This window comes from Prionailurus viverrinus, chromosome C2 (assembly GCF_022837055.1).
Source record: "Prionailurus viverrinus isolate Anna chromosome C2, UM_Priviv_1.0, whole genome shotgun sequence".
NCBI classification, from domain to species: Eukaryota; Metazoa; Chordata; class Mammalia; order Carnivora; family Felidae; genus Prionailurus; species Prionailurus viverrinus.
This window is the reverse complement of record NC_062569.1, coordinates 37,474,251-37,487,642: the sequence shown is the minus strand read 5'-3', so window position 1 is coordinate 37,487,642 and position 13,392 is coordinate 37,474,251. Positions and strand designations below refer to the sequence as shown.

The window sequence follows — 13,392 nt, the reverse complement described above, 5'->3', positions numbered from 1 at the left end:
TTGGAGATTTGATAATGTCCATAGTTGAATAAAAGGCTTCTGACCATGAGTGAAACAGGATGATTGAAATCAGAAGGGGAGGTAGAATACTCCTCTTAAGGAATGCCCTCTCTTTAGAACTTTCCAGACACTGGATGATCATAAACATAAAAGGCATGTTCCCAAACCTGTGCATTATAAAGCTCTTTCCCTTCCCACAACATACACAGATAAGTGAGTGAATGAAAAGATTTTGTCACTTAATACACTTCAGGTGGGGAGAATTTAAGAGAAGGAGGAATGAGCCTTCTCATGTTTCTGACACAGGATGCCTCTTAAGAGTGTGGAGATGGGCAGGTACCTGGGCAGGTATGGCAGGTGTGACTATGGTTTCCTTTAGATTAGATGGTAACCCTTTCTGAGACTGTCAGCAGCTCAGCCGTAAAAAGAGGCCACTATTTCTGCAGGGTCCCCTCAAGGTTTGGACAGAAAATGTACCTATTCACTTCCCTCTCTGAAGGCTGGAAGAAGGCTTCCACACATCGTGGCAATGATGCTGTGGGGTTTGTACAGACATACCTATCAGGTGGAGGAGTAGTTCTCATTGCTGACCTCTGGAACAGTTGATGTTTCAGGTGCACTGAAGAATCACAGTACAGGGGGAGAATCCTGGGTTCATCATGGACTAACCATGCAAGTTCACACTGACCCTTACTGGGTTCTGGAGAGAATTAAGTGAGATAACACGCAGGACTGAACACACATGTATAAGTGCAGTAATCGGCACAGCAGTTACTCATGTGACTTCTCTGACAGATATAAAATTCACATTTTCCTTTATGCTTTGTTTGCTAGGATGCATGTGACTATGGACTTTTGTTTATTTATTTGGGTTCTGAAGTAACTTCCTCTAGTCTGGGTTGTTTTTTTGTTTTGTTTTGTTTTGTTTTTAGTATAGTTATTCTTCCTTTCAATTTCCACTTCTCCCCTTGATTTTGGTGGGGCCCAAAGTCCTCTTTTATTTTCAGATCCTGATGGGCATCAGGCCTGAGAATTTGAAGTTCTTGGTTCTCATTCCTTCCAGTTTGACTGCTTCAGGGTGTGAGTGGGCTCAACAGCAAGGCAGGCAAGCACCTTGGTGGAACACTGGTGAGGTGTGGGCAGGGGTGGATTAATTTGGCCCCAAGAAGGGAAGCCAGTGCTTACCACCATGATGTCTCAGATTTGTGTACAGAGGACAGACTCGATCTCCGCTGTCAGTATGCAAGGAGTTCAGAACAGTGAGTCGGAGTGGGTGCGTGGCAGTATTCTGCACCACCACCTGGGGTCCGGAAGAGTGAGTGCAGACACTGAGAAACAGGGAATTTCTGAGGACTCACAAGCGTTGGAAGATTATGGTTTTGTGGGATCTGAAGCTTGTAAAATTTGGGGGCCTGCTTGAAGAGAAAAAAATACCAAAATAATTCACTTTTGCAAATGCTAAATACAGCATGGAACTCTGAAAAGTTGGCTAGGTTTCTTCTCAGGACCTTGGCAGGGGCCCCTTCAAGTAGGGGGCATGAAGCGTCAGCTTCATGCACTTCATGGTACATTTACCTCTGTCTCGTAGTGGTGTTCAGGCTAGGACTCCAGATACAGGAGTGAATACAGATCGGGAAACTGATGCAGGAGTCCAATCCAAATCAGACTGGGTGCATAAAATAAAGGTTAAGAAAAAGGAGCTGACTTGATATTTATGTGGGTATCCAGGGCTCAGTTCCAAATACAGGACTTAGGGCAGCCGACACAACTCCACACCTTCCTTACACATTAGGAAGTCTGCATTGGCGGCCATATGATAACATGCCCAGATTCATGCAGGGCTATGAAGGGCTCACTTCTCTGTCTTGTCACACGGATGAGTCGGACAGGGACTTGAACATACTAATTTATTTGTTTATTCATTCAGTCATCGAGCAGTTACTTTGTGTGTCTTGGAGGAAAAAAGAAGACTAAGCCCCCATCTCTGTCCTCAAGATGTCTAGAAAGCAGTGGCTGACATCTACACATGAGGTAGCCAGTGTCCCAAAGAAAATCACCAGTGGACCCCAAGAGCCTCTGAGTAGTGAGGAGGACTGTCCTGGTTTTAGCATTTCAAATCCTATGTTTTAAGAAGTTCCCCAGTCCAGGGTACACTGGGACAGTTGGTCAGCCTAGCAGGTGACTGTGACTAGTTTCCTTGGAGGCAGGAAGGCATTGAGGTTTCTGGGTTCAGCCTTGAAGCACCATTCATTTCCCTTTAGGGTGTGGTGGTCCTTGTGTACTTTCTGATCTAGTCTTGAGGAAGTGAATCCAAGTTCTTGGGAGTGTATGAGACGATACAATGAGTGGTAATCCTGGTCTCTGGTGTAAGAGGAGAAAGTGTAAGGAGTGACAGTGGTGGGAAAGAGCCAGGGAGAGCAGGGCCACTTCTGAGGCCAAGCCCAGAATGTGAGGAGCCAGATAAAGACCAAGGCCACCAGGTGGTGGAGCTCAGAGTAGCAGTGGCCTCTGATTCAAGAACAGTGGACTGGCCCACTATCAAAGGGACCTTCAGAGTTTGTGAACCTTGTGCCCTAGGGCCCACAGGCTCCTTGCCCTGAGAGCAGAGCAGGGTAAGAGATGCCAGCAGAGAACAATGAACATGGAAGAAACACAGTGTCCCTCTGCTACTCAGCCCTCTCCTAGGCAATTGTCTGTCCAGGTTAGGGAAATCAGCTCTGGATTTTTAACCTGAGAACTTCATGTTTAGTTTATCCCATACGCAACACCTGAAATTACATGCCAAATTTTGTGTATATAAGCATATTCTCAGAAGATAGCATCCATCAGGGTCTCAAAGTTGTTGAAGAGTGGAAACAGATTAAGAAACACTAGACTAAGTGGTCGCTGAAATCCTCGTTTTCACATTCTCTGATCCTTTGATAACAGGATAACTGATTTGAATTTATAAAAGGCAAAAGATTTATGCAATCTGAAGAGGAACCAGAATATATGATTCTGTAGTCTGTAGAATTCGGACTCAAGATTGTAACATCAACTCTTACCTAAATTTCTAGCCTTTCAGCCTGCCCTACAGATTTCTGGAACTTTGCACCCATAAAAATATGTGAGGCAATTTCTTAAAATCTCAATCTCCTTCTCTTCCTCTCTAATCTACTGGGTCTGTTTCTCTGGGAAACTCTGATCAGTACACAACCCATTAGTCATTCATTTCAAGTTACAATGCTAAGGATTAACACATACATGACTCGTCAAAATTCTTAATTTCATCACTGGTTAAAGTAATCCTGAGGCCATTTGGAATAAATGAGTACTACTGGAAAGAAACAAGGTACAGAGACAAAAGAATATACTCTCATAGGTGTATGTTGTAAGCTTCAAGTAATACGGCCAAAGAGCCCAGTTTGGTAAAATTGGCTGAAAGCAAGTTGGTTAATGTAACAGTTTGGTCAAAAGGACAATTTGGTTCAAAATGAAGATCCTTTACTTTTTAATTGTACCGTTAAACATTTTCAAAAAAGCATGTATCCATATTACTTTCATAATTTTACAAAAAGAAGATAATGAATATTTTCAGGCACTGGTTTTTTGGAGTGCTGGTGGTAGTGGAGAGGCTGCTGAAGCAGGCATTAACACCTTCCTGCTCCCTACAGATCAGGACTGCACCTTTGGAGCTGGACCACCTTCTGCGAAGGGTGGTGAAACGAAGCTACAGGAATCTCAAAATTTCCCTAGGCCTTTCTGCGACTTTCTGTCCTGTCTGAAAGACTGCTGGGGGGGAGCGGAGGGTAAAAGTGGCCACCCTACGCTTTGTTCCTTCTTCCTTACCAGAGGGCTGGAGGTCTTACTCCTCGTGTGTTATTTCATTTACAAGTATTTATCGATGTGTATTACATGCACAAATTTTACCAGGTTTTCTTGGGAGTGGTCTGCGGGAGGAGCTAGGCTCTGCTTATCAATATATACTTCAGAATGAATTTTTAACTTCTTTTCAGGTCACTTTATTTTTTGAAACTGTCATAAATTGTAACTTTGGTGAAAAGAAACGCGACGACCACCTCCCAAGACTCGCTCACCTCCGCCCAACCCTCAGGGCCTCCGGCGCCCAGCACCCGCGCCGAAAGGATCTCTGCGCAGCAGTGATGTCACGGCGTCGGGGCGGGGCGGCGGCAGGGGCGGGCCGCTTCCCGGATCTCGCGGAGGGGCGGGCCGGGGGCGGTGGCCCGGCTGGGCGCGCTCGGCCCCTGAGGTGCGGGCCTTTATAAACGCGCCCGCTCGGTAGGCGGTTGTTGCGGAGAGGTTTGCGGGGTCGGGATGGTCGGGGTGCGTGGGGTTTCAGAGCAGAGGCGCCCCGAGCAGAGCGCGCCAGGCCTGCCTCGCGCAGGCTTCGTGCTGGGGCTGGACGTGGGCAGCTCGGTGATCCGCTGCCACGTCTATGACCACGCGGCGCTAATCCGCGGCTCCAGCGCACAGAAGGTGACGGGGGAGCGGGCGTCGGGGCCACGGGTCACGGTCGCGCAGAGCATGCGGGATCGAGTAGCGGGAGGCGAGCGGGTGGGGCCGCCTCATCAAGCTGCATGCAGCCACCTGCAGCACCGGCGGGCCCTTGGCCCTGAGCCGCGGACCCGGAGCGGGCAGATACCCGAATTTCCTCCCCGGACAGGGCTAACACTTGTGCGCCCTTCCTGTTCTGGCTGAGGGCTGGAGGGGCCGGGTTTGTGACCAGGTCGTTCGCTTGCTTCTATCACCTGCGGATTCGCCTTTCCAGCCTTTCCTGCGTGGGACTGCGGAGACTCGTAGGGCAGGGCCGGGCAGGGCACTGCGCGCGTATCCAACCAAAAGGTGCTTTGTGACTTGCTAGGTTTTTCCCAGTTCCTTAGGAGACCTCCAGTCCCGTCTTTATTTACATTTACATTTTTCAGATCTTAACAGAATTTATTGTCCATTCTTCATTTGTCTTCATTAACCGCTGTCAGAGTGCTGGTTGCTCACCTGAGGGACTGATTTTCATGGATATGGGAGGTATTGGATAAGTTTTGAAGGCTGCTGTCATTACTTTTATCTTTTCCATCTTTGGAATTTTTTTTTGTTTTTTTTTTGTTTTAATATTTGAGAGAGAGATGGCACACACTAGGGAGGGACAGAGAGAGAGGAAGACACAGAATCCAGAGCAGGCGCCAGGCTCTGAGCCGTGGGCACCGAGCCCCACGCGGGGCTCGAACTCAGGAGCAGTGAGATCATGACCTGAGCCGAAGTTGGTCGCTTAACCAACTGAGCCACCCAGGGGCCCTATCTTTTCCATCTTTGAACATTGATAAAAATAGCTTTTTCTGATTTGAGAAAGCTCCCAACTCCTTGTTGTTATTAGTAAAGCGACCAACAGATTGGTGTTCTTCTGTTCTTATTTCAATGAAGTGTTAATTTCTACAAGTGCACCAAAAATAATGTTGATTGGATATGGTGTTTTTACCCTTCTTTCCAATATCAGCATCTTTTTTGATTGCCGCGTTAGGAGCCATTAGTTACCTAAACCATTCCCATCAGCCCTTGGACTCTTGTTTTTGCTCAGTTCCCTCTCTTCTTCCCAACCCCTTAGCAGTGTTTTTCAACCATAGCAGTTGCCAGGAGTAGGTCTGGCCAAGTTACTGCTTTGAGAAAACGGGGGAATTTCATTCTGGTTTCAGGACCAGGACAGAGAGCTGGGAGCCCAGCCACTTGCTGGGCCCTTCTCTGGCTACCTGTGCAGAAACCTACACACACCAACCCTCCTCCAACCTGAAAGAACACTGTCCTTCAGTGACTGCATGCTTCTTATCTTTTTATGAGTCTTTATCACAACACAATGATACTTTTCACACAGTCTCCCTCATAATTCTAGACACACAGTACTTTTGTTTTAGGCAGTCGTGGGGTTTTTGTTGTTGTTTGTTGTTGTTTATGTGTGTGTTTGTTTAAGGAATTGAAGTATTTGGAACCAAAGGGAGACACAGATTGTCAGAAAATACAACGTTTTGGTTGCTATTTTATTAGGGGCAAATGATTAACTTTTGAGAAATGAGGTAGGAATCTCAAAGTTGAATCAAGATTGCTCTGAATAGCAGGAGCAAAGAATGTTTTGCTCACACTCTCTACTGTGATGTATCTGGAAAGACATGTGAATTAATGAACATACAAAAAGTCCTTGCCCTAACGGATGAAGCACTTAGATTGAGGAGTTTTTAGCAATGCCTCTCCAACTGTAGTAGGAGTTTATAGCACTGCTTCTCAAAGTGTAGTTCCTGGGCATCTGGGGTAGAGATAAAGAAACTAAGATTTAGAAACTTGTGTAGCAGTTTGGTAGAGTAATTTTATGTCTGTTCACCTTAATACTGAAACACTTGGGATTTTATTTTGTATGTAATTTTTTCCAAGAAAATTGTTTTATTTTAATTTTTTTATTTATTTTTAAGAGAAAGAATGCAAGCGGGGGGGGGGGGGGCGCAAAGAGAAAGGGGGATGGAGGATCCAAAGCGGGCTCTGCGCTGACAGCAGAGCCCAATGCCAGGCTCAAACTCACAAACCGTGAGATCATGACCTGAGCTGAAGTCAGACGCTTAACCGATTGAGCCACCCAGGAGCCCCTAGAAAATTGTTTTAATTGCGTCTTTTTTTTTTTTTTTAATGTTTATTTATTTTTGAGAGAGACGTTGCAAGCAGGGGAGGGGCAGAGAGAGAGGGAGACACAGAATCTGAAGCAGGCTCCAGGCTCTGAGCTGCCAGCACAGAGTCTGATGCGGGGCTCGAACTCACAGACTGTGAGATCATGACTTGAGGTGAAGTTGGAGGCTCAACTGACTGAGCCACGCAGGTGCCCCTAGAAAATTTTTTAATTGTGTCTTATTGTTGGTCCAGGGGCACCTGGGTGGCTCAGTCGGTTAGGCATCCCACTTTGGCTCAGGTCATGATCTTACCCTTCGTGCGTTCAAGCCCCATCTCACACTCTGTGCTTACGGCGATGAGCCTAGAGCCTGATTGGGATTGTGTGTCTCCCTCTCTCTTTGCCCCTCCCCCTCTCGTGCTCTGTCTCTCAGCAATAAAAAAAAAATTAAAAAAAATTGTTGGTCCATGGGTCACCTGGATGGCTCAGTCACTTGAGTGTCAGACTCTTGATTTTGGGTCAGGTCACGATCTTGCAGTTTATGGGATTGGCCAGGGTCAGGCTCCAGGCTGTCAGCTTGGGATTCTCCCTTTCCCTCTCTCTCTGTCCCTCCCCCATGCATGCTCTCCCTCTCTCTCTCAAAATAAATAGTAAACATTAAAAAAAATTGTTGGTCCATAACAAATTAGAAAGGAACAATCAGCAATTGGTCGGTCACTTACTTCAGATAGCTGGAGTTCTTTGAGAATTGGCCTACATTGCTACTTAGCACCTGGTTTATTACCTCATGGGTACAGAATAAATCACTGTATTGCATTTAATTAAAGTATTAAGAATTCAGTTTGCTTCATGAAACTTTGGTTTGGACACGGAACTTTTGTATATTTTCTCAGATGAAAATCACCTCTGCTAATATGATGGTAAGACTGCATAGTAGAAACCCAAAACCTCTTAGTATAGGATTCGATTGATGCTGCTGCATAAATAGCTTCAAAGAGAAAGAGAGAAAGAAAAAGTGAAGAGATCACCCTTTAGAGACAAGAACAAAATAGGCTGTGTTAGTTTTTTACATAAAATTGAAATCCCAAACATGAACCCTTATGTTAGGAGGCTAATACCAGGCCTCTCAGAAGACCAGTTTTATTTCTTGTGGCATTCATTTTTTAGCAGCAGAGATACGTTTTTAGGCTTTTAAAATAATTTGTACTTTTTATTTATCTTTATTTATGTATTTATTTATTTTAGAGAGAAAGTACAAGCTGGGGAGAGGCAGGCATAGGGGGAGGCAGTGGGGAGAGAGAAAGAGAGAATCTTAAGCAGGCTCCCCACTGAGCACAGAGCCTGATTCAGCGCTCTATCTCACGACCCTGGGATCATGACCTGAGCTGAAATCAAGAGTTGGACACTCAACTGACTGAGCCACCCAAGTGCCCCTAATTTGTATTTTAAAAGCAAATCTTTCTATAGATTCTTGAATATTGGTGTTACAAACTAAATCCACATGTCAATATTTGATGTTTCTAATTTTAAAAATGGAGAAAGTTTATCATGTTCCCCATTGGAACATCATGCTATTGTGAGAAACCATGGAAAACAATAACATCTTGGTGGGAAGAACAGGATAGAAAGGCCACTTCAAAGAAAACAGTATGGCCTCTACTACTGTGTACCCTTCTGTCTTGAAAACTTCTGGTTGCTGTCTTTTTGTTTTGTTTGTAATCCACAAAACAGAACTTGTTAGCTTTGGTTATACTTTTGTCTAATCGGTGTGGTCTTCCTTCAGTACAAGAGATTTCTCTGTTGTGACATGTTTGGGGATAGTGAGCTGTCTGGGCTGGTGGAGTGGGGGGAGTGACTGTGGAGTGCCACCATCAAGTCTGAAGGTTTGTAGACTTGAGGCAGTGATGTCCACTTTGAGTTTTTTTGGATGAGGAAGTGTTTGTTGCAGCTGAGCCATTTGTCTATGGTCATGAAAGCCTTGCCTAGAAAAAAGCAAATATTAGATAGAAAGGGAGTAGATTTTGTTAAATATGTCTCAGAACTCAGTGGATTCTTTTTTCATATCAGACCTTGTCACCCTCATGCTCCCCACATAGTCACTGTCTCCTCAGCATTCCTTTTTTTTTCCTTTATTTTGGCCTTTTCTAACATGTTCGATCTTTGGTTGGTTATTTGTTCATATTTTCAGTACCACTCAGTAGTCTTACCCCACTCAGCTATATCTGGTATTTGCAGGGAAAGAACTCTTCTGGATCAGTCCCTCTGGAGAGTAAACCTTTTACCATCTGCTTGGTTAGGTAGGGGCAGTGATGGGGCTGGAGGAGGGGATTGGGGATCCTTATAAAGACTTTGAACCGATCTTGTGTGTTCAGCCTCATTTGGCATCCCAACCTTTGGAGGTACCTCTAATTTACCATGGAATCTCTGCCGGGGCTGAATAAAGATGCGGTGCAATCTGAGTAGGGAGTGAAGTATCATCTTTCTGCTCTCTTTAGCCATGTGCCACCCACACACTCACTGTTATCATTAACAACATTTGATAAAACCTAGGTCTGAGCCTGTTTGCTCTCTTCTCATTGTCCTTCTCCATTAACCTTTTGTCTTTTGATTGTAGAGAGAGAGGCCATGCAGGCAGGGGAGAGAGACAGACAGAGAGAGAGAGAGAGAGAGAGAGAGAGAGAGAGAGAGAGAGAGAAAGAGACAAAATACTAAGCAGGCTCCATGCTCAGCACGGACCCTGATTCCACAGGGATTGATCCCACAACCCAGGGATCATGACCTGAGTCGAAATGAAGAGTTGGATGCTCAACCAACTGAGCCACCCAGGCACTCCTTGAATATATAGATTTTAAATCTTTCACTGAACTTAGGAAATTTTTAGCACTGTTACTTCCCTGGAGTAATATATATATATATATTTTCCACTGAACTCTTTCTTTTCTTCTCTGGGGAGTCTGATGACATAAATACTAGACCTTTTGCTCTTGTCTCATAGATCCCTGAGGCTTTATTTGATTTTTTCCCCAATATTTTTCCTTTCTTATATTTATGTCAGATAATTTCTATTGATCTATCTTGGTTTACTGACATTCTTCTATTATCTCTATTTTACTATTGAGGCCATCCAGGATTTTTGTTTGTTTGTTTTTTGTTTTTTAGAGAGAGCATGAGTGGCTGAGGGATAGAGGGACACAGAGAGAGAGAGAGAATCTTAAGCAGGCTTCATGCTCAGTGCAGAGCCCAAAGCGGTACTCAATCCCAAGACCCTGGGATCGTGACCTGAGCTGAAATCAAGAATTGGATGCTCAACTGAGTGAGCCACCCAGGCGCCCCTATTTTAATTATTATATTTTTCTTTTTTAAAATTGATTTTACCAGCTTTATTGAGGTATGATTGACAAGTAGAAGTTGTATATATATGTAAGGTGTACAACATGATGTTTTGGTATACATATACATTGTGAAATGATTACCACAATTAAGCTAATTAACATACCCATAACTCACATAATCACTATTTGTGCATGTGTGTGTGTATGTTGAGAACACTTCACAACAGTTGTCTTAGCAATTTCAAGTGTACAGTACATTATTATTAACCATAGTTACCATGCTGTATGTTAGGGCTCTAGAACTTATTCATCTTATATCTGAAAGTTTGTACCCTTTGACCAGCATCTTTCCTTTTCCCCTATTCTCCTAATTATTGTATTTTTCAGTTCTAATATTTTTTTTGTCTTAACATTTCTTGGCTGAGACTTTTTATCTTGGCATTTGTTTCAAAATAATTTGCCCTTCTTTCTTGGAACATTTTTATAATCGCTGCTTTGAAGTCTTGATCTGATAATTGTCATCTTGGCGTTAGTATCTATTACCTTTTCCCATGTGAGGGTAGATTTTTCTGGTTCTTCACATACCTTATAATTTTCAGCTTGTATCATGGAATTTTGAATATTGTGTTATAAGAGTCTGGGTCTTGTGTAAATCTTATGATGAATGTTGATATTTTTCTTTCACCAGGCAATGAATGCAGTTGGGTTCAGGCTACCCTTCTGTGGACTTTGGTTTCACTGTTGGTTATTTCCAAAATCTTGGTGGTACTATTTGCATCTGTCCTGTGTATTTGCCACCCAGTAGTCAGTCTGGCAACTGGGTAGTGGTCTCTCCCTTAGTTCTATTCTTAACATCTTTGCTATGCTGTTTAGGATTACATTCACACATGTGCAGCTTTGAGGTGAGCCTTGGGATTCATTCACAACTTTCTGGAGCAGCTTTCCCAAGCCCCTCCCTCTCTGAGATTTTCCTGGTACGTTTTGGTTCCCTGAGCCTCCCCTTGTGGCTACTCTTGCCAGAACGCTAGAGCTTTCATTACCCTACTCTGCTGGCACTTCCTATGCCCACAGCTGGGGCTACGCATCAGGAAGCACAGAGAGAGAAAAAAAGCCATGAGGGTCTTGGGCCAAAGCTCCTCTGGTTGGAGAGGAAGTTTTACCTCCTTCAGTATTTTAGGTGCTTGTGATTACTGGTGCAACCACTACTACAAGATAGCCTAGGTACAAAAGTATGTGGGCAAAGTGGGGGGAAAAAAGAAATATGGAGGACTTCTCCCATTCTCTCTGTTAGCCAAAACATGAGAGCTTCTCTTGGAGTTTCCACTGCGCCCTGGTACTCACTTCTGGTTTTGTGGACTGCCTTGAGTCCAGGCCAGGGAAGATCAGGAAATAAAACGGGAAACTTACCACCAGTTCAGTTGTGGAGTCCACAAATAGCTGCTCCATGCATTCAGTGGGAGAGACGGGGTGGAGTGTGCTTCCTTCATCATAGTCTGAACCAGAACCTGGTACCTGATTTGTTGATTTTTATATTTAAAAAGATATTTCTCTTGTTACAAAAATGGAACATCTCCATTCTGGAAAACTTGGAAAGTAAAGATAAATTTGGAAAGTAAGGACAAAGAAAACCAAAATTTTCTATAAGTCATGAACAAAAGAAAACTTTTTATTTCCTATTTTGCATTTTAACCATAAAAATGAATTAGATAATAAAATCATGTTGTTAATCATTTTAACCGGTAATTTTAAGACCCAGATATTATTGACGTGCTCTAATGTTGTTTTTATTAAATTTCCTTTTTCTAAATAGGTGCAAAGTCTTTATCCTCAAACTGGCTGGGTTGAAATTGATCCTGATGTTCTCTGGCTTCAGTTTCTTGCTGTAATAAAAGAGTCTGTTAAAGGTAATTAGATTTAGAAAAATAAAAATAATAAAGTATATTTTGTGTTAGTAAGAGTTTTCCTCAGTCTTTAGAATTTTGTGGGTTGCCTAAGCTATAATTATACAAATAGTATTTTACTGGGGTCACAATTTCCCAGTATTTTTCAGCCGACATTTGTGGTTTACCGTTAACCACTTTGTCAAGGAAAGGTAATGGCAACTCTCTCCTCTGGCTTAAATCTTTTTTCAACTGCAGTATAAAGGTTCACCTTCCTTCTTCATTCCTAGTTGTAGTTAGTGCTCATTTGATTTCGTGTTGTGTACAAAATACCAGAGGTTATTTATTTTTTTTTTATTTTTTTTTTTAAATTTTTTTTTTAACGTTTTATTTATTTTTGAGACAGAGAGAGACAGAGCATGAACGGGGGAGGGGCAGAGAGAGAGGGAGACACAGAATCGGAAGCAGGCTGCAGGCTCTGAGCCATCAGCCCAGAGCCCGACGCGGGGCTCGAACTCACGGACCGCGAGATCGTGACCTGAGCTGAAGTCGGCCGCTTAACCGACTGAGCCACCCAGGCGCCCCCCAGAGGTTATTTATTAACAAAGTTATAACACACAGTTCCTGCTGTTAGAAATTTACACTTGAGATACATTTGTTGTTAGACAAGTTTTTTTATTTTGTTTTTTAATTTTTTAAAAATGTTTACTTATTTTTGAGACAGAGAAAGACAGAGCATGAGCTGGAGAGGGGCAGAGAGAGAAAGGGAGACACAGAATCCGAAGCAGGCTCTGAGCACAGAGCTCTGAGCTCTGAGCACAGGCTCCAGGCACAGAGCCCAATGCTGGGCTTGAACTCACAAACTGTGCGATCATGACCTGAGCTGAAGTCACACACTTAACCATCTGAGCCACCCAGCTGCCCCTGTTTTTGTTTTTCTGTATGGCCTCTTGATGCAAAGTGCTGTCCTGGCCATAGCCACAGTCTGAAATCTTAGCTCTTTAAGAACATTTTCAATGCAACTTTCTTTAAGAACATGGCAAAAGATGACTTATAAATGTGAATTCCAAAAGATCTCTTACTTCACTTTTGTGATTGAATTGCTTCTCCTTCTTACCTTTTTTGGTTTGAAATATGTCAAACTTATTTTAAAAAGTTCCAGTAGTACATGGAATACCTGTATACCTTTTTCCCAGAATCAAACATGTTTAGTAGTGTTTACCATCCTTTGCAAACTCTTTTATTTGACCCATTTGAACATTGGCTGTGACATAATAACCTGTTCTCCCTAAATACTTGAACATTATCTCCAAAGAAAGGGGAATTCTCGGGATGCCTGGGTGGCTCAGTCGGTTGAGTGTCTGACTTCAGCTCAGGTCATGATCTCATAGCTCATGAGTTCCAGCCCTGCGTCAGGCTCTGTACAGACAACTCAGAGCCTGAAGCCTGCTTTGGATTCTGTGTCTCCCTCTCTCTCTGCCCCTCCACTGCTTGTGTTCTGTCTCTCTCTCTCTTTCTCAAAAAAATGAACAAACGTTAAAAA

At 43.4% G+C, this 13,392-nt stretch overlaps 1 protein-coding gene across 5 annotated transcripts in view; it reads left to right on the top strand.

The window, feature by feature from the left end:
• The first annotated feature begins 4,203 nt into the window (after positions 1–4,203).
• The window catches only part of GK5 (glycerol kinase 5), an 82,787-nt gene continuing 73,598 nt past the window's right edge, over positions 4,204–13,392 (top strand). For 2 of the 5 annotated variants that reach the window (XM_047875713.1, XM_047875712.1), the window contains exons 1-2: positions 4,213–4,476; positions 11,780–11,873. In XM_047875713.1, the coding sequence (XP_047731669.1) occupies positions 4,315–4,476; positions 11,780–11,873 (256 nt within the window). In that variant the 5' untranslated portion in view covers positions 4,213–4,314. Of the gene's footprint in view, positions 4,477–4,631; positions 4,843–11,779; positions 11,874–13,392 lie in introns of those variants that run through there. The other 3 variants (XM_047875715.1, XM_047875714.1, XM_047875716.1) reach the window with 3 other exon arrangements.